Source organism: Cydia splendana, chromosome 1 (assembly GCF_910591565.1).
Source record: "Cydia splendana chromosome 1, ilCydSple1.2, whole genome shotgun sequence".
NCBI classification, from domain to species: domain Eukaryota; kingdom Metazoa; phylum Arthropoda; class Insecta; order Lepidoptera; family Tortricidae; genus Cydia; species Cydia splendana.
The window spans coordinates 12,466,032-12,485,883 of NC_085960.1; the positions used below are offsets into that span (position 1 = coordinate 12,466,032).

At 37.5% G+C, this 19,852-nt stretch overlaps 2 protein-coding genes across 6 annotated transcripts; one reads left to right on the forward strand and one right to left on the reverse strand.

Annotated features, from left to right (window-relative positions):
* The first annotated feature begins 1,084 nt into the window (after nucleotides 1-1,084).
* Nucleotides 1,085-2,302, forward strand: LOC134796333 (uncharacterized). Of its 2 annotated transcripts, none has more exons than XM_063768472.1 (3): nucleotides 1,085-1,255; nucleotides 1,515-1,651; nucleotides 2,121-2,302. In XM_063768472.1, exons 1-3 carry the CDS (start codon nucleotides 1,202-1,204, stop codon nucleotides 2,245-2,247), a joined length of 318 nt encoding a protein of 105 aa, XP_063624542.1. In that variant the 5' UTR covers nucleotides 1,085-1,201; the 3' UTR covers nucleotides 2,248-2,302. The 2 variants fall into 2 exon arrangements, 1 of the variants encoding a protein (XP_063624542.1); XR_010144921.1 differs by having other exon boundaries at nucleotides 1,094-1,255; nucleotides 1,515-1,631.
* Nucleotides 2,303-2,942: 640 nt separating this feature from the next.
* Nucleotides 2,943-19,421, reverse strand: LOC134790769 (uncharacterized). 4 transcript variants are annotated; one of them, XM_063761696.1, is made up of 9 exons: nucleotides 19,261-19,421; nucleotides 18,362-18,506; nucleotides 17,740-17,853; nucleotides 15,645-15,764; nucleotides 7,671-7,834; nucleotides 4,411-4,529; nucleotides 4,111-4,300; nucleotides 3,566-3,693; nucleotides 2,943-3,086 (listed from the first exon to the last, which is right to left on the reverse strand). In XM_063761696.1, the coding sequence occupies exons 2-9, from the start codon at nucleotides 18,460-18,462 to the stop codon at nucleotides 2,973-2,975; spliced, it is 1,050 nt and encodes a 349-aa protein (XP_063617766.1). In that variant the 5' UTR covers nucleotides 18,463-18,506; nucleotides 19,261-19,421; the 3' UTR covers nucleotides 2,943-2,972. The 4 variants fall into 4 exon arrangements, 2 of the variants coding, with proteins under 2 accessions (XP_063617766.1, XP_063617774.1); XM_063761704.1 differs by having other exon boundaries at nucleotides 4,189-4,300; nucleotides 19,261-19,420; XR_010144216.1 differs by having other exon boundaries at nucleotides 3,065-3,086; nucleotides 3,566-3,798; nucleotides 3,881-4,300.
* Between the last annotated feature and the right edge of the window lie 431 nt (nucleotides 19,422-19,852).

A 19,852-nucleotide genomic window follows, 5' to 3' on the forward strand; every position in this document is an offset into this window, starting at 1 on the left:
AACGCTTAGTTAGGAACAAATGTAAGAAATGTATTTTTAATACATGCTTATATTTCCGACTTTACCTTTAGAAACCATCATCTACTTACTAAAGAAGATTCTGATGAGCCCAACCACGATGTGGTAGCGGTTTTTTGTTGCTGAGTAATTTAGGTACATTCTGACTTCATCAAAGGAAAAGCTCCATATGTTATCATATTGGTGCACTGCCACCGTTAAAGCGTGTAAAAAAATCAAAATAATAGTCGATTATTTAAAGTATCTGTCTGTGATTGTCGGGCACTTGTCGGGTCACCAGGTAATTGGATAAAAGTAGGATATTCTCAAGTAGGTATGTAGTTATGTACCTAGCACAGACCACTATGTAACTATAAACATAAAAGGGTGTAGGAAAGTCGTCATAATGTGAGTCAAGGCTACCATTTTCAATAATATGATTCTAACTAGTATAGATAGCCCAATAATCTTTAATCGCCCTTTCAGTTTTTTTCTAACAAATATATATATATGGGCATTAAACATCGATAAATGGTAGGTAGTTACTACAACTTAGGTACTAGCAACGTCAAGTTGAGGTGGGCCATAATTTGACACAAAGAGTACTAACTGGGTAGGATGGTCAAAACAAGAAGAAGGCTCTGAAAGAAATTTTTGAGCTTTAGGTAAGTATTTGCCAACCGGCAAGTACCTACCTATGTACCTAGCTCAATCTTGCCTTGCTACTGACGAAGCCGGCAATCTCTTTCACGCGTTAAACTCCATCCATCTCTAGTCTTTAATATATGTAGGTACCTAATACATAACGTATACCGCACGCTTAGTACCCACATATTTGTTCAAAGGCTAGATAGAGTCTGGCTATACCTAGATACTATACCTAGCTACGCTACGAGATCTTTAAAGGGAATCGCTTGCCGAGAAAATCCTGGTTTACTTAAAACGCTGAATCAAGAAAATGCCAAAATAAAAAGGATCTAAATATAATTTCATCGAGAACCTCACCCCACAAAATCTGACGTCGCCGTGTTACCGCGTTATAAAACCATTAAAACGATAAGAAATTAATTGTTTCCCCATGTTTTATAAACATCGATCGTTGGCTTCTTAATCGTTGTGTTGCCTCGACCGTGGCCGAACGCTTATAAATTTGCCCTACACATAGATAAACGCTATTGTTTCCGAGCTATTTAACGTGGCCAGAATGAAGTTCGTGATTGTCCTCGCCGTAGCCATATTCGCTTTTGCTGCTGTTCAGGTACCTATACCTACTACTATTTTTGCACACCTACATATATTTTGCGAATAATCTTATTACAGACTATTGAGCTCGTGCATTTTTAATTTGGAAAGGTCTATAAAATATATTATTTTATACCACGTCAGATGTCTCATGTTTCATCAGAGACAACTCTAGATACCTATTCCAAATTCGATATAGGTAACATAGTTAAAATTAGTGTCAGCGACATGACGCGTAGTTTCGTCAAGTACCCTACACTGTTCTGATGTTGCAGTCGGCACCAGTACCCGATGACAAGCCCGTAGACGCCCCACCTGCCCCGCCGGCCGCCGCCCCAGCCGCGCCGGAGGCTGCTCCGCGCTCTGCGTCGGAGACAACGGCGGTTCCCGCGGTAAGCGCCGATCCTAATGGGTAACGGATCTGGGCTTTATATGGCTTTAGGTATATGAGGAGGTATCTATGATAGCCTAGCTAGATCAGAGGTCGGCAAACCGCGGCTCGCAAAAAGTAGCAGCAGAAGTTCCTAAACGGGCGAGGTGTTCAAAATAATGACCTGAACACCTGTTTGGAATGTTGTGAGAATAAGAGCATGTCAAGGTAATTTTGAACACCACGGCCTACCACTTCTGCTGCCGACCACACACTTTTAAGTATTTGCACTTTTATTCCGAAATAATCAACATATTTTGTATCTTTGATGTTCCTGAACCTGATTTCTACCATAGTTCTTCTAAAAAATATTTGGGACGCTATCGTTATTTACCTACTCGTGAAAATGTACTGTGAAAAGGCACGGAATAGTCTGAATAGTTAGGTGCAGGGGAAAGGCGCGCAGTCTACAAATAATGAATTGATTAATCTTTAATTTTTCGCCCTAAAGAAAGCCGAAGGAAGTTCAGCAGCGCCGACGACGCGTCCTCCGCAATAGAAGAAGCCCGAGGGTAGCTGACAAGTACACGACTCAAACAACTTCTAAAGATCCCGTCCAAGTCGTTTACTATGGGTGAAAACAACAACCACCAACACGAATGTGTGCAATATATTTTAAAATAAATGAAATATTAGAAATCTTGTTTTTAATTAACCCTTTGCCAGGTCGCGAAGAAAAAGTGTGTACCTACCTAAATATAAATGTCTGTGTAATACTGTATGTAAATTACACTACCTATCACTTATTTTCTACGAAATTGACCTGAGTCTGTGCTTTTAATTTCAACTCGATACTTCAACGCGTTCCCGAGATAAAGGGATAACGGACGACAAAGTGGTTCTATAAGAGTTCCGTTTTTTCCTTTAGAGGTACGGAACCCTAAAATGTGGGATACGGTAATTCCATTGCCTGTCTGGGCAATCAAATGAACCGGCATATTCCATTTAGGGTAGGTATTAGGTAATTAAGGTATACTCTTGATCGATAAACTATGTCTCCTACCTCGCACACAAAATAGGTACCTATATAAAAATGCTTTAAATTGGCTGGTATTCACTTCAGTAAAGGCTGTCTGATATCTAAACGAAACAAAAACTACGAAACTATGTGGGAGACATATCTCCTTCAGCCTGGTTATTGCTTTTCCCATACTGCCATTTTCATATTGCTGGTATACCTAGACCTAGGTTAGTATAGGTAGCAAAGTGAAATTGAAGCTCATATTCTAAATAGCGTGATTGAGGTTTTATTTTTAAAATAATTACGAAGACATTTATGTAACTGTTTTATTCAAGATTCTTATCAGTTGACCGTGAAGAAGATAATATCCCGGTAGCTTCCGCGGGAAGGCAGTTCGACGGGTGGCAGCGCCACCGCCGCGGCGCTGCCCACACTGTAGCGGGTGCTCTCAGAATCCTGGAAACAAAATGTGAAACAATTAGGTGATATCGTTTCGCCCCTCCACTAATGGTTTTACCCACCCCACCGGAATTTCTAGGTATGTTCACGGAATATTGTTTATGGCTCCTGGTTTTCCGTACCGAATATTCTGTGACCATACGAGTAGACATTCCGACTATTGCGGTCCTTAATTACAGCCCGTGTGAGGTGCGCCTAACCAGGGAGGGTTTCTACGCCTTACAGCAAAGGTCCTGTCTCATAAGTACTTTGCTTACCTCACCCTTACGATTGATAGGGATAAGGAACTTCTTCATCAATAAAAATAAAAAATTGATGCAAAATAACATTAACCATAGGCTATTTTATTGATATTCAAAGATTAGTAACCATAAGTCAGTTTTATTGATAGAAAAATATAAAATAAGCTTGGCGTTCGCGTGCGGTAGTAAGTCAACCAAAAAGGTTCTCGATAAAGACATTTGGTTATATTTTACCTGCAGCTGCGGCCCATGTCTGCTAGGTTCGCCCGATAAAGGCACCGATCGCGGCTCGCGCGCCCGCTTTCTTCTGATGGCCCGTTTGGAACCGTCGAAACGCTTCTTGCCTGCGGCACTCGACTGGTCTATTCAAAAAAAATAAAAATAACTGTTCAAATTTCCGCAAAAAATAAAGTGAATCTAAATCGCTCAGAGAAATCAGGGTTCGTATGAAGCTTATGAAATTTTCGCTGAAATCACATAATGGTTAGATATCGTAATATACATAGTAGGTAGGTATATAACAAGAGTTATTAATACAATAATACTTACTTAGAACGAAGTTATTGTTATTACTATTGCGGTGACTCAATATTAAACATTTCTGTCTTCGAATTTATATAAGCAGGTAAGTATGGCTGATATGGGCTTTGAACCTTCGCCCTGTTTAAGAATGAGAATTCTTCCCATGCGTTCCGGTCGGTATTAGGTACTTCGTACCCATCGGCACGCTAATCGCGTAAACAACTTTGATAGACTTCTAGTAAGCCTTCTGTACGAACCGTCGGGCGCCTCCGTTGAATGAGCTGGTCTCGCCTGGTCGCGTGTCAGTATTAGACCAGTGGGTTTTCTGTACGAACCATCTGACTTATCGGCTCCTGCGAACAGCGTAGGCGGTGAGGCACTTCGAGTTAGGGACGACCGCCGGCACTCTATCAAACGCACCAGGTTATCCAAAGCTGTTTGTTTGGTCTGTAAATGAGGAAGTTACATGTAGAAACAATATGCTAGGCTAGGCAGTATTTTGCGGTGGAAGTTAACGATACATAATCTAAACGGGTAACTTATTAAACGGAACCCACCTTAACTTCTTCCAACAAAGGGTCCAAGGCAGACGGGTCGGTAGAATCTTTGAGGGCTTCCCAAGTCAAATAAAATTTTCGGTCCGCCAGTCGAATGGAATTTTCCAGTTCGCGTGTTTCTATAAGAATACATATATATTTATTCTCTTATACAAAGAGCACAGTTGGCACGTCTGCCGAATATTTTCCCTCCTACCTAGTTCATTATCATTTTATCTACTGAACACACTTACTTTCCTATCGTGATCGGGCGCTGTTCTCATTAATCACTTCCCTGCGATATTGACCACAACATCGATATATTGACTTAAACTAACACGATTTTCACTCTTACTTTTATCCACCTGCCTGCCTGCCTGCCTGCTGCTGCTGTTTTTGTCTGCCTGTGACCACGAACGTAACGTCACGTTCGAAACGTCAGGCCATAAAAAAACGTAAGTTAAACGCGATTAAGTCCCGTGTTAGTTATAAAAGCACAACATCGATTCCAGCGGACATTAATCCTACAGGGAATATGAATATGTCAATGAAATTGGCTTTTTTACGGATCTTTTCATTTATAATTCGATTTCACGCAGAAACTGCGGGCATCATAGTTCGTTGTTTGCTGCCTTCATTTCCCATAAAATCTCATGATAAACGATAAACTCACCACTCTCACCAGGCCGCGTAGCCAAGATGCCAATCGCTTACGCTCCGTAGCGATCGAAACGCAACTGTCACTATCGCACTAATATGGAAGAATATACAGGGTGTCCCATAAGTGACACGTCACAGTGACACTGGAGGTAGACCAGGCCAAGAGGACCCAAACCAACTTAACATGACCCCAGTAAAAGTGTCACGGTTTTCGAGTTATTGCCAAATTAAGGTCTTTCATGTATTTTGACCGTTTTGAACATTGTTAGTGCCAGTGTGCACTCGCAAAGGTCTCGAAGTTAGTTTTTTTCAAGTGTACGGCATCATGAATAGTTAATTAAGATAAATAAATAGGTATTTTATCAATAAACAATGTAAAATGCAAAAAAGTACTGGTTTAATCTTGAATTAAATTCACAGCGAAACATTAATTTCGACTTTGACCACCTGTGATGAAAAAAAATTACTTGAAAAGTAATGAGCAAATGACGTCAAAATGTTGAGCATGTTATGCAGATTCTTAAATGGTATAACACATGTACCTTCCTGCAATAAAATAGGAATTATTATCATCTTTCGAAAGCCTCATAAAAAATAAGTTAAAACTAGGAAATCTGCAATCCGTTGCTACTTAGTAAAAATAACGATTTATGCTAAGATATCTAATTCTGGATACAGAAATAAAAAAACGCCTATTCAGTATTTGCCGAATGCCTAAAAGAAAGAGATGGAAAATGGTTACGTCCCTTTTTAAGGATATCATTGAGCTGATAAATGTTCAAAGAAAAAAATACAGGTTCAAGTTTGAAAGGGTAGGTTGAAATAATTTTACAATAGGTGCTCGAATTGCTTTTCTTCGGCTCGCATGCACGCTTGGCACCGTCTTGTAAAACTTCAAGTTAATTTTCTCAAATTGATTTCGGATATGTTTCATGCTGCCTCGAACATACCGCCATAGTTCCTCTTGGGACCTTATTGGCTTGGAGTAAAATTTATCTTTTAAGTATCCCCAATATAAAATCTAATGGGTTTGGGTCCGGGGAACATTAGGCCATGCCACTGGTTCCAGTCGGCCGATCCATCTTCTTGGAGCTGGAACCACAGCAAGATGGCTGATCAGAACACTACGCTCGCGATGTCCGCGACCACCTCACACAGAAATTCCCAGATGGATCAGCCGATTGGGACCAGTGACATGGCCGTCGCGTTCCCCGCACCTATAGTTCGTTTTTTTTAGCATTAGAAAGAACTTGCAAGAAGGTAAGCGATTTTGACAAGTCTTTTAATTGAAAAACGCTTTTTAAAAATCATATTGAATACTTAATGAAAGCAGAAGAATATATATGATCGTATTAGATTCATAATTGTTACATATTTGCCGTAACTTATTTTTAAAATGTGTTTTTCAATTAAAAGACACATCAAGATTGTTTACCTTATTTCTAATGCTAAAAAAAACGAACAATAAACCCATTAGATTTTTTTCATTGGGAAGCTTAAAATGCTTAAAGATAAAGTTTACTTCAGGCCAATAAGGTCCCAAGAGTGGCCAAGAGAAACTACGGCGGCGTATGTTCGAGGCAGCACGAAACATATCCGAAATTAATTTGAGAAAATTAACTTGAAGTTTTACAAGACGGTGCCAAGCGTACATACGAGCCGAGGAAAAGCAATTCGAGCACCTATTGTAAAATTATTTCAACCTACCCTTTCAAACTTGAACCTGTATTTTTTTCTTTGAACATTTATCAACTCAATGATATCCTTAAAAAGGGACGTAACCATTTTCCATCTCTTTCTTCTAGGCATTCGGCAAATACTGAATAGGCGTTTTTTTATTTCTGTATCCAGAATTAGATATCTTAGCATAAATCGTTATTTTTACTAAGTAGCAACGGATTGCAGATTTCCTAGTTTTAACTTATTTTTTATGAGGCATTCGAAAGATGATAATAATTCCTATTTTATTGCAGGAAGGTACATGTGTTATACCATTTAAGAATCTGCATAACATGCTCAACATTTTGACGTCATTTGCTCATTACTTTGCAAGAAATTTTTTTTCACGACAGGTGGTCAAAGTCGAAATTAATGTTTCGCTGTGAATTTAATTCAAGATTAAACCAGTACTTTTTTGCATTTTACATTGTTTATTGATAAAATACCTATTCTGTTATCTTAATTAACTATTCATGATGCTGTACACATGAAAAAAACTAACTTCGAGACCTTTCCGAGTGCACACTGGCACTAACTATGTTAAAAACGGTCAAAATACATGAAAAAACCTTAATTTGGCAATAACTCGAAAACCGTGACACTTTTACTGGGGTCATGTTAAGTTGGTTTGGGTCCTCTTGGCCTGGTCTACCTCCAGTGTCACTGTGACGTGTCACTTATGGGACACCCTGTAGAGAGACATAAAGCTTTTCGTTATCGAAGCGATAGCGATTGTAACCTTGGCTAGGCAGCCAGTTCTCTTTGATGCTGGCCAGATGCGAAATGAGCTGCTAGGCTAGCGCAGCGTTGGGCGCGTCATCAGGTCGCGCGCGTTTAGCGCCTCTGCCGCCAACGCGGCAAACACAACAAGCGCCTCATTTAAACACTCAAAAAAAACTCACCAGTTTCCTTGAGGCTGTTGAGGTGCGCAATGAGCTGCTTTTTCTGTGCGCGAACAGCGCGGCGCTGGGCGCGCGTACGCGTCACCACGTCGCGTGCGTTACGCGCCTCCGCCGCCAGCGCGGCAAGTTCGCGCGCCTCCTCTTCTAAACGCTTCTCAAGTTCACTGAACACATTAGTTACAACATTAGAAAAGTGATTTCTATTTTATCCAGTGCAGATTTATCAATATTATTCAAAATGAAGTATAACATCAAATGAAACGTCTGGAAAATTTGCCTGGCCCTAATCAAAGAGGTAAACCAAGGCAACTATGTTATCTAGTGATGTGCCGAGAGTAAAATACCATTACCGGTATTTTACCATTTGAGAATATTACCAGTAAATTACCATTCTTCCCGGTAATATTCCCAAAAGCGGGTAATATACTCGTACTTGAACGCTTACGTTATAATTAAATTAATTTAATTTAAAACATGTAGAAATGTGTTAATTATCTTTACGTCTCTTCCACTCGTAGCTTCAGCTATCTCTTTCACTCAATCTTAGTGAGTTGCGAAGCAATGTAATATTACGCTGTATCCCTTATAGCCCAGTGGCTATAACCGCAAAAATCAAAGTACGTCAATTGCGGAGGTTTTTCTGTCACTAAAATAAATAAAGTTAGTAAAATAAATAAAATAATAAAATAAATAAAATAAATGAAATAAACGAAATCAATAAAATGAATAAAATGAATAAAATGAATAAAATGAATAAAATGAATAAAATGAATAAAATGAATAAAATGAATAAAATGAATAAAATGAATAAAATGAATAAAATGAATAAAATGAATAAAATGAATAAAATGAATAAAATGAATAAAATGAATAAAATGAATAAAATGAATAAAATGAATAAAATGAATAAAATGAATAAAATGGATAAAATGGATAAAATGGATAAAATGAATAAAATGAATAAAATGAATAAAATGAATAAAATGAATAAAATGAATAAAATGAATAAAATGAATAAAATGAATAAAATGAATAAAATGAATAAAATGAATAAAATGAATAAAATGAATAAAGTGAATAAAGTGAATAAAATAAATAAAATAAATATACACGCTCAAAATAAGAATATTATTATATCAATTATATTAAGCTATAAAAAATTACTACTTAACATATAAAAACAATGTCATCGTACTACACATTAAAGCCTTAAGCGGAGTAATAAAAATGTGATGATTATTATTAAATCATTGTGATTTTTACATTTTCGTTTTAGTTTTACTAAAATTCTGGTATTATTCATCGAGTGGTTTTGACTGGAACTGGTTTTGACTATGCCCACTTGCCCAGACAAGGGGAATACTTCCTAGTAATATTGGTAAAATACCGAGTAACATTGGGAAAATTACCAGTAGTATTGGGAATTTACTAGAAAAGTAAATCTATGTTGATTATTTGCACTTCGTATGATGCATTTGTTGACAAGTAATGATTTAATGTAAAACAACTTATGTTGACATTTATTTAATTTGAATATTACCGTAAATTACTGATTCTGGGGAATCTTACCGGTAACATTACTGGGAATTTTCCCACCTTGGGTATTTTACCGGTAACGGCACATCACTAATGTTATCAGAAAAGATCTAAACGCCTTTTTCCACCCGGTTGGAGACGAAGTCCTGTATACAGGGTGTCCCAGAAATCGACGTCAAGCCGTAAACGGATGATATACCAAGTCATAACAGTTATCATAAAAATACAAAAAAAAATCCATCTCATGTTCTTTAAAAATTATGGTCACTTTAAAAATTCACAAAAAACTCCACACCCTGTAATGGTTCCTTAAGTCTCGTTACTACAAATTCCATAATTTATTCTAATTTTTTTATTATTATGTAATCTTGAATAATGCTTCTGTAGATTTTTGCCTAAAATTTAAAGCCAACTGCTATTACTTGGAAGAAAATTACACTTTTTCAAAACCAATTTATTTAAATTTACTGTTTCGCCCAACTTTAACTGACTGTACTGAAAAAAAAAATGTACTACGCTAGTTTGGCAAATAACGTTAAAAACTGGCGCGTTTAATAAGGATTTCAAAATGGTATAACACTTGCTAGATTACGTTTTAAATAATTGGTAATTTTTTTTGTAAAAATCCCCAGGATTTCACAAAATGTCCATACTTCCTTAAAATGACTTTAGCTTACCTAAAGCTTTGCTCAACGCCGTTTCTTAGTTTGATAGAGACGGGAAGAGTCATTTTGGAGTATGAGCGAGATAAGAAATCAAATTTCCACGTAATTTAAGAGCAAGGTTATGATATTGACTCAATCTTTTTACTTTAATTTAAGACCAGTTTTCTCATAAGCAAAAAAAAATAAAAAACAAATTATCAGATTTGAATTAATTTTTTTACAATAAATGTTCAAACTGCCTTCCTTCAGCGGCAATGCACGCACGATATCAATTTAAAGTAAAAATGTGGACCGGGATACTAAATGGCAGAATAATTGGACCTTTTGAGCTGCCAGAGATTTTGAATGGACAAGTTTATTTGGATTTTCTTCAAAATACTTTACCAGATTTATTAGAAGACGTGCCACTGAACATTTACAGAGAAATGTGGTTCCAGCAAGATGGCTGCCCAGCGCACTATGCCCGTTTAGTAAGAGAACATCTTGATGAAGAATACCTGCTCAGGTGGATAGGGCGCGCTGGGACAGTCTTGTGGCCACCCCGTTGGCCTGATTTAAATCCCCTAGATTTTTTTTACTGGGGAGCGGTTAAAGAGAAAGTGTACTCAAAAACAATTGAGAATTACGCGGTTGAATTTGTAAATAGGGGAAGATTTGCCCGGAAAATAACCCGATCTTTTTTAAGAAGATGTCGTGCGTGCATTGCCACTGAAGGAAGGCGGTTTGAACATTTATTGTAAAAAATTAATTCAAATCTGATAATTTGTTTTTATTTAATTTTTTTCTAATGAGAAAACTGGTCCTAAATTAAAGTAAAAAATTGAGTCAATATCATAACCTTGCTCTTAAATTACGTGGAAATTTGATTTCTTATCTCGCTCATACTCCAAAATGACTCGTCCCGTCTCCATCAAAGTAAGAAACGGCGTTGAGCAAAGCTTTAGGTAAGCTAAAGTCATTTTTAGGAAGTATGGACATTTTGTGAAAAACTGGGGTTATTTACAAAAAAAAATTACCAATTATTTAAAACGTAATCTAGCAAGTGTTATACCATTTTGGAATCCTTATTAAACGCAAATGCGCCAGTTTTTAACGTTACTTGCCAAACTAGCGTAGTACATTTTTTTCAGTACAGTCAGTTAAAGTGGGGCGAAACAGTAAATTTAAATAATTTGGTTTTGAAAAAGTGTAATTTTCTTCCAAGTAATAGCAGTTGGCTTTAAATTTTAGGCAAAAATCGACAGAAGCATTATTCAAGATTACATAATAATAAAAAAATTAGAATAAATTATGGAATTTGCAGTAACAAGAGTTAAAGAACCATTAAAGGATGTGGATTTTTTAGTGAATTTTTAAAGTGACCATAATTTTTTAAAGAACATGAGCTGGATTTTTTTTTATTTTTATGATAACTGTTATGACTTGGTCTATCATCCGTTTACGGCTTGACGTCGATTTCTGGGACACCCTGTAGAACGACGAGTGGAAAAAAAACCGGCCAAGTGCGAGTCGGACTCGCAAACGAAGGGTTCCGTACCATTATCTATAAAAACGGTCACCCATCCAAGTACTGACCCCGCCCGACGTTGCTTAAGGCGACGGTAGCGGTGGGTAAAATTTCAGATTCTGTCAATTTACCCCATTTCACACACAAGCGCACTTCACGCACACTACCTCACTTTACTGGGACAGGTCAGTGACCCATCACGTTTTTTTAAGATTGGACTTTTAGTTTAGTATTGACCTCTAGCCTCCTTTGAGGGTAAAAGCGTTCCATTGAAAGATGAAAGAGAAACAATGCATTTAATCTTGCTTTCCTTGTCTGTTCATGTCACACGTGACGTACTTACCTATTTTATTCATTTGATTGTTGACTGTTTTATTACCTAATATTGCTTTGTCGAGATACGCGTTTTGTACAATTAAAGCGAATAAAACAAGATGTCATTAAGTCAGATGTAAAATGTTATTTACAAACATGTGTTATGTGTTTTGCTATACGGTTTTTCATAAGGTACAAAATCCATTCAATAGGAATTTAAATAAATAAAGTTTCAGCAGGGTGGCAATTCCATTTTGGCGGATAAAGCGAAACAGAATAGTTCTATCGAACCTGCTTACAAATTTTCACGAGAATCATTTGAGAAATGTGATCTGCAAAGGAGAACATACAAAAGCATTTTTGCCCAAGCTGAAACGGAGACCTTTGCTAACGCTCGGCCAATGACGGTTTAGGTACACCTATAAATGGTTGTCCCTGCTGTAATTTTAATATCTTTATATTTCAACCGGTACAGTTTTACCTTCAAAAATAATCGGTATCGCTAAACAAATCGGTATCTGCATAACTTGATTGTTAGTAAACTAACCTGGAAAATAATCTCAAAATCACTGAAACATTTATGTACAGTCACCTGCAATAATATGTTACGTCATTAGCGCCAATTTTGCCTCCAGGGAAACTTTGCCCAAAACGACAATTTTAAACAAATTCGTAGAAAAAATTATAATAGTTATGGCCACCCTGCTATTTTTAGTAGAAAATAGGTTATATTTCTGACAAAACTATATACCAAACTTGTGCATAACTTGACTTGGGAATTTTGAGTTTGAGCGATAGGCAACTCGCATATAGGGTATATTTCGGCGGGCAAAAAATTTATAAATAATGAATGCAAGTAGAAAATATTGAGAACCCTTTGACAAATATTTCCGGGTTTGAGTTATAACACATGAAGCATAGATTATGTCTATTGAGATTTAAACTAAAAAGGCCTAAATACACAAAAGTTTTAGCGGTGGGCAAAGTAATCCGGTAATTTGGCATCCATACCAACATTGCCCACCACCAAAAACGGATTAGGGTTGTCACTTTCATCTAATTTACCCAACTTCGCAAGTAAAAGAAGGTTATGTTTGTACACTAAAATAAGTTTATAAATATATACTGTATTTATTTGTTTTATTATCCTTTATTTAGATGTTTTATCCCGTTAACGAATGAAAAACACAACAAAAATCATATTATTAAACTATTGTAACAGATTTTCTCAAAAGTGACAACCCTAGCCTTTGTAAAATGCTTAGGCGAGCCTTATTTGGAAATGGGCAAAAACGGGTAGGCAACATTGCCCAGCAAATTTATTTAAAAGTTTTTACACTTATGTGCTAAGTTATTAACAGGGAATGGTAGGATTGCCCAAAACCTTTTAGTGATCCTTAGACATCATCATCATACGAGCTGTATTTGAATACCAAATTGACGTGGGCAATGTTGCCAAAAACCCCGGATATCTTTACCCGCCCTCTAAAACGCAAAAAAATGGGTAAAAACACGATAAAAAATTTTTTTTTTTTTCAAATAAACTGATGCGTTTGATCACAATGGACGTGCTGAGCAAAAAAAGTCATATGATGTGAAGTTTTTTGAGAAATTGTTTTAAAAAAAAAAGCGGACAAAGTTGGTGATAATGACGGTACCTACTCTTCGAAGGCCGCAAATATATGTGACATGCTCTTATGGTTCTACAAATAAGATCGTGTCAGATATTTTTGCGGCCTTCGTTGTGTAACATTAATTGCAGGCGACTGTACATTTGGAATAATTATTTTATTTAGTTTCAACGAAAGTTTCAAGTTTAGTACGAAAATACTTCAGATATGCAATATGCACAAAATGTAGACCTAATCGAAATAAAACATTGCTTTTTATAGGTAATTTATAAAACATTTGATACATAGGTATACATAACAATAACTAGAGCGCTATTGGCCTGTAAGCTTCATCTCGGTCTCCAAAGCCGCAAAAACTCGCTAGTACTTAGTGCTGGTCTAGCCGTTATTTTTTCTTGAAGATTTTCAGAGAACAGCACGTACACGCATTATACATATAGACGGAACGAACGGCATAATCATAATCATTTATTCGTCGCAATCCATGGTATTACAGATCTAGGGACAAGACTTTCAGGTATTACTTATACGAATTACATAACTCTTCCTGTTAATAGGCAATATTTTAAGATAAAAGTTCTATAATATAATACAAGATTACAATTGTCATCAAAATTCATTGACGTACAGAAGTCAAATATGTTTTCAAACTGACGCAAAATGATACCAGCATAATAAAAATTGATCCCAATCAGTAAAGATGAGTCTTTAAACTTTTTTCATTTTAACACATTCAATACCACTAAGTGCTACGGGTTACGCTCGTAGCGCGTAGCCACGGTTTCGTCGTATGTAGCGCGTAGTCGCTACGAACAGTGTACCCGACAGTCGGGTTCTTGGTGTTGAATGTGTTAAGCGAGTTTTGAAGGAACATAATACTTAAATTCGACTGTAATCGTACTGTTTTAAGATAGTTTACTGCGGTTTTCAACCATTATAACAGCAAATCAAATTTAAATGAGACGCGAGCTGATATTTATGTACCCTATTTTTTGAAATACAATTTATCTACTGGTATACTTTCTCGTGTGCGTATATGATTTAATGTCAATATAATTGTGAAAAGCAAGAAAATCAAGCTGTCATTTTCATTTGAAGAAGTACACGTGTGCTCCGGTGTAGCCCCAACGGGCATCTGACTTGAAGAAGAATTTTGAGTGATGTCGCCAATGTATGGAAATTGTTCGAAAGTTTACATTTGAGATTGAATTTCTGTGTTGTCTTTGTGAGTAAAAATATAAATCGATAATAAATTGGTAGCTGAATTATCTAGCTTTCAAAATCATACAATAATTCAATTACTGTCAAAGACAAAATTGTTTTGCTTCTGTCTCAAACGGAACTCCATATTTTGATTTTTTGATACTTTTAGTGTCGATTTGTAGAGAATAACAGCAAATTAAAAATATAATGGCATGAAGAGTCGGTACTCGGTTTCTTCATGAACAAATTTACGTGTAATTTAATGCAATTATTAAACATTTATTGAACGAATTATGGTTACAAAGTGAGGTCTAAATCGAAAACCTCAAATACCGGCCCCTTGTTTGGGAGCCCCACTTAAATCTTTATTTTATTCTGTTTTTAGTATTTGTTGTTATAGCGGCAACAGAAATACATCATCTGTGAAAATTTCAACTGTCTAGCTATCACGGTTCGTGAGATACAGCCTGGTGACAGACAGACGGACGGACGGACGGACGGACGGACGGACGGACGGACGGACGGACAGCGAAGTCTTAGTAATAGGGTCCCGTTTTACCCTTTGGGTACGGAACCCTAAAAAACGGTCGTTTATTCGGAACGTTTCCTTTCTAATCGAAAAAGGCCTATAGTTGCTGAATCGACTACTTTCCTACTGATGTCGCTTACGAACGTTATTCTTTATTCAAGCTGTATCGATGTAAATAAATCAAAATAAATAATAAAAAATAACGAAAAAAAAAGCAAAAAAAAAACGGTCACCCATCCAAGTACTGACCAAAGTTAAGCAACGTCGGGTGCTTAACTTTGGTCAAAAATCACGTTTGTTGTATGGGAGCCCCATTTAAATCTTTATTTTATTCTGTTTTTAGTATTTGTTGTTATAGCGGCAACAGAAATACATCATCTGTGAAAATTTCAACTGTCTAGCTATCACGGTTCGTGACATACAGCCTGGTGACAGACAGACGGACGGACGGACGGACGGACAGCGAAGTCTTAGTAATAGGGTCCCGTTTTACCCTTTGGGTACGGAACCCTAAAAAGTACTGTACCATGGTCAATCGGCTAAAACATAGGTAGATATAGACTAGCAGTATATTGATATATGCCTGACCTTGGATATTCGCCAGTGATTTTCCCATAAGACTGGATGTTTCTTATCACCTCGACTAGATGGTGTAGTTGGTTGCAGAATTCGGGTAGTTGCTCCGGCGTCAGGCATTGCCCGCTGTATCTATACAGAGTAGGTATCATTTTTACAAATAAGTATTTATATTCCAGTAGGTACCTACCTACCGCTAAATGAAACCTATTTAGATCGATTAAACACCTTTTTTATAATCACTGATATTTCTGTAAATTTGAACAAATTCTTTATATCCAGTTTCCCACTAGGTAATATTACCTATTCTTTTGGTGCTTCCTCATTGCAGTTATATAACTGCCAGTATAGAATTACTATTTTAATCGAACGAGCGAGCGAAGCGAAGTGAAGTTCTTACATTCGACTTTGAACACACGGCTGGCTAGGGGCACGTCCCGGCATTTCGATGTTTTTAAGCTGAACTATCAGAGGATAGTTTGATACTCGATAACTTAAGTAAAAATGTTCTAATTTAAATGAAATTGGGTGAACGTATAGTCGAGGGCATTATATTTTTCTCAAAAATGGACGGCAAAGTCGACTTTGCCGTTTAAAAAATAGGTCGCGAAGCGCGTAGTTTATGGTCAGTCAAAAATTAAAAAGTTAAAAACATTGCAGTCTCGATTTTGGGACTGCAATGTTGCATACAAATTCCATTATTTGTCGAGTTCCAAACTTTTTAAAAGTTGAAATGGCCATATCAAATGAAGGCACAGGCCCATTAAACAGCCAAACAGATGATTAGTACCGCGACTATTTAGCTGTCTCAAATAGGTTGACGTATTTTCGGCAGAAAAATACACTTCTATTTTTTTATTAAAAAAAATAAAAAGGTGGCAAAGCTAATTTTTTCAATTGTTTCTACTTTTTTCTGTGAAAATATATACGTAAGAACGTTGCTTTTGTAAAATATTTGTATGATATTTATATTTCTTGCACCATTTTTGAGAAAAGCACTATATATGACTCGGCCGGAAGGCTACTTGCTGGCTTCGGATTCAATTAAACGGACTCCCAAGGTCGTCCGTTTAAAACGAATCCTCAGCCTGCAAGTTGCTACTTCCGAGCCTCGACAATAATGTACTATTAGTCATTAAATTTTGAGCCAAACAAGAGGTTATTGAGCTAGAAGAGCTGAAAGTGCTAAAAAGCTATTTGTGAGGGGTCTTGCTATTCTGGTCATTTTAATTGCAAGAAAGTATGGTCAAGTTTGGTATCAAATGAAAGTGCTCGGTTTACACATTTATTATTTTAGGTTGTATTGTAGGAATAATTGCTTCATAAGTCAGAAATGCGCATGTGACACCCTTAATATATAAACATCCATAGACTACGAAAACCGCTTAGAGTTACTTGTTAGTCTCCATAGGCTACGGTGGCTAAAATCGAGAAAAAAACTGTTTAAAAATTGAATTTAGCGCGGAGCAAGTACCAGGGCCTCATGAGTTACGAGAAGGTGTCGTTGACCAACCCGCCGTGGGGCGCGGGGCGCGGCGGCCGGGGCGCGTACCAGTATGAAGGTATCGCGGCTATATACTCGCGTATCTTAGCTGTCTACTTTTGGTTTGGTTTGTTTGTATGATTCTACTAGTTTAAATACTTTAAAGTATTATTTTTGTTGACTTGTAGAAAAAGTATTGTATATACAATAGTGATGTAGTCAAGCTTTTGATAGTAGTAGTACCTACGAAATGTAATCTGAAAGGAATCAAGTAATGCATTCCTGTAATGAGGAATCGACATTGATTCCAATTACTAGTAATTGTAATATTTGAAAAATTTATTCCTGATTCCTCAAATGGAATTGTACTTAGTAATTCGGTATTGTTAGATTACAAAGTAATCTGAAATCGGTAATCAGATTGCAAAGTAATTTCAAGTAATCGTGGAATTAGGAATCAATTTGAAATGCCCATCTCTAAGACTAAGTAGCACTGCATTCAATTGATCTTTTTGGCGAACCGCGAGTTCTCAGTTCGGGGCGAACTACTAGTATATAGATAGTAAAGGATAGAGATATCAAGAAAATACCTCCCTTTATTAGAGAACATAATTATTTGGTAACCTCAAATCGATGTTAGCGCCAAGAGGATTCCGTGAGGAAGTAACAGAGGGCGCTGCGTCTTCGTCGTCGGTCATCGTGCTCTCGCTGTTGCTGATGGTACTTGGGAGCATAACCCTGTTTCCAAGAACGTAATAGACACAGTAAACATTAAGCTGTATTAATGAAACTTGAAAACCAGACCGTTGCCTTTGTACCTATTACGGGCCAAAAGCGGGTACCTAACCAATTTTCCTACAGTTGGGTTACCGCGAGTGAATTCGCCGCTAGGGGCGCTGGTGTAGCGTGCGTATTGTTCCTGTTTGTATCGTGCGCGGGCGCTGTTCTCATCAAGCATTTCCCTGCAATACTGACCACAACACAACATCGATTCCAGTGGACATTAATCCTACAGGGAATATGACGTGCTATGTCAATGAAATTGGCTTTTTTACGGATCTTTTCATTTATAACTTTACATTTACAAGGAGCATTTATTTTGACGTAACACTGAGGGTGAGGATAGGATGTACAATAGGAATTAGTTAAAATAAGTCAACGTGACCTAAAGCAACTGGTGGTCTTGCCCACGATAAGACGGTAACCCCTATGTTTAATAGCACTTACGTAATATAAGTGGCCTTACCCGCTAGAAGTGGAAAGCCGTTGTTCAAACGTGTTGTTACCGCCGCGCAGTTTCCCCAGTAGTCGACCCAGCAGACGCAATTGCCTCCTCCCACCCTCCATTCGACTGGGTGGAGGATCCGTTACGATATGGTGTCGTGGTGGTACTGGCGAAAAAATAACAGGACCACGTTTATTACCCCCACATCCTACAAAGAGGCGAATCACACCCTCCTAAGGCCCAGCCATACAAATGAAAAATCCAAAATTTGCCACAGAAATTTGAATCTCTAGTGTAGGAAATAGAGTTGATTTTGCGTTGTTGAAAAATTTTACGAAACAAAGCAAAAGCGACTCTGTTCCAATTGAATGGGATTTAAATATCATCGAACTGAAGAGGTACTATAAGTAGGACTTTGGGCCTCAGGAGGATACTGCGCTTGGAGGGCCGCATGCTGCTTGTAGTTGATGGGATGGTCTCCATCAGTTCCGTGATATTAACCACATCATCGATTCCATCGATTTTCAGCATTAATCTAGTCACATGCTGGAACCATACGTCAGAAAGATCTAATGCGTCTCGCACATGTAATGTTCAGTTTTACGTCAGCGATAAAGCATATTTTATGTGCAAGTGGTAACGAAACGACTATAGAGTCTAGGAGTCGTATAGAATGTAAGGGAGCCCATACATTCTGTGACTCTTCTCTTTCCGCAGACTCTACCTTAGGGTGTATTTCGCCTGTCCAATGTCATTGCGTCTCACTCTCAAAATTAGCAAAATGTGAGACGCAATACACATTGGACAAAGAAATTGGATAGGTGGAATACCATCCTTACAACAGATATCATATAAACAATAGGTGTTACAAACTGACGTGGGCATCCACTTTACCATTGCGTAAACGTACATATGCTTACCTTTTAGAAGGATTTTTGATGAGGTGAAAACGACATGGCTGTTTTTAATTTGCACAAATCCATTTTTATAAAAAAATGTTCATGTTATTGAATAAAATAGCACTCAAGCCATTTTATGCGGATGTCAAGTGTCTGCTTGAAGTTTGACAGTTCCGTCAAAATATGGCCAGTGGTATTTGTTTTAAGCGTTTTAAGTTTTTCAGCGCCAAGTTTGATGAACCTTTTTATTGGTTATGGTCCATAAGGTACGGCAAAGGTACGGCAGAAAGAGTATAGGGACCGTGCGCGTTGGAGGTCTGCCATCTTATGGCCTGAATCGGAAACATATGAGCACATGTACATTACCAAGCAAGTGCTACCATCTACCGTTCTCGTCGGTACGTTTCCTTATGCATAGTAGGTTCTGCCATCTTGTGGGCTACATCGGAAGCATAAACGACACATTTACGCCTTGCGCTAAAAATCTTACGGCTCCTATGCTGCCCCTTACAGTTCATGCACGGGGCCTATAGTACGGCAGTCTCATGTTGGAGCACGAAGGTTATATGCATCTAGCAAACATCGCTATAAAGCGCTGCGCGACGGAAGGAAG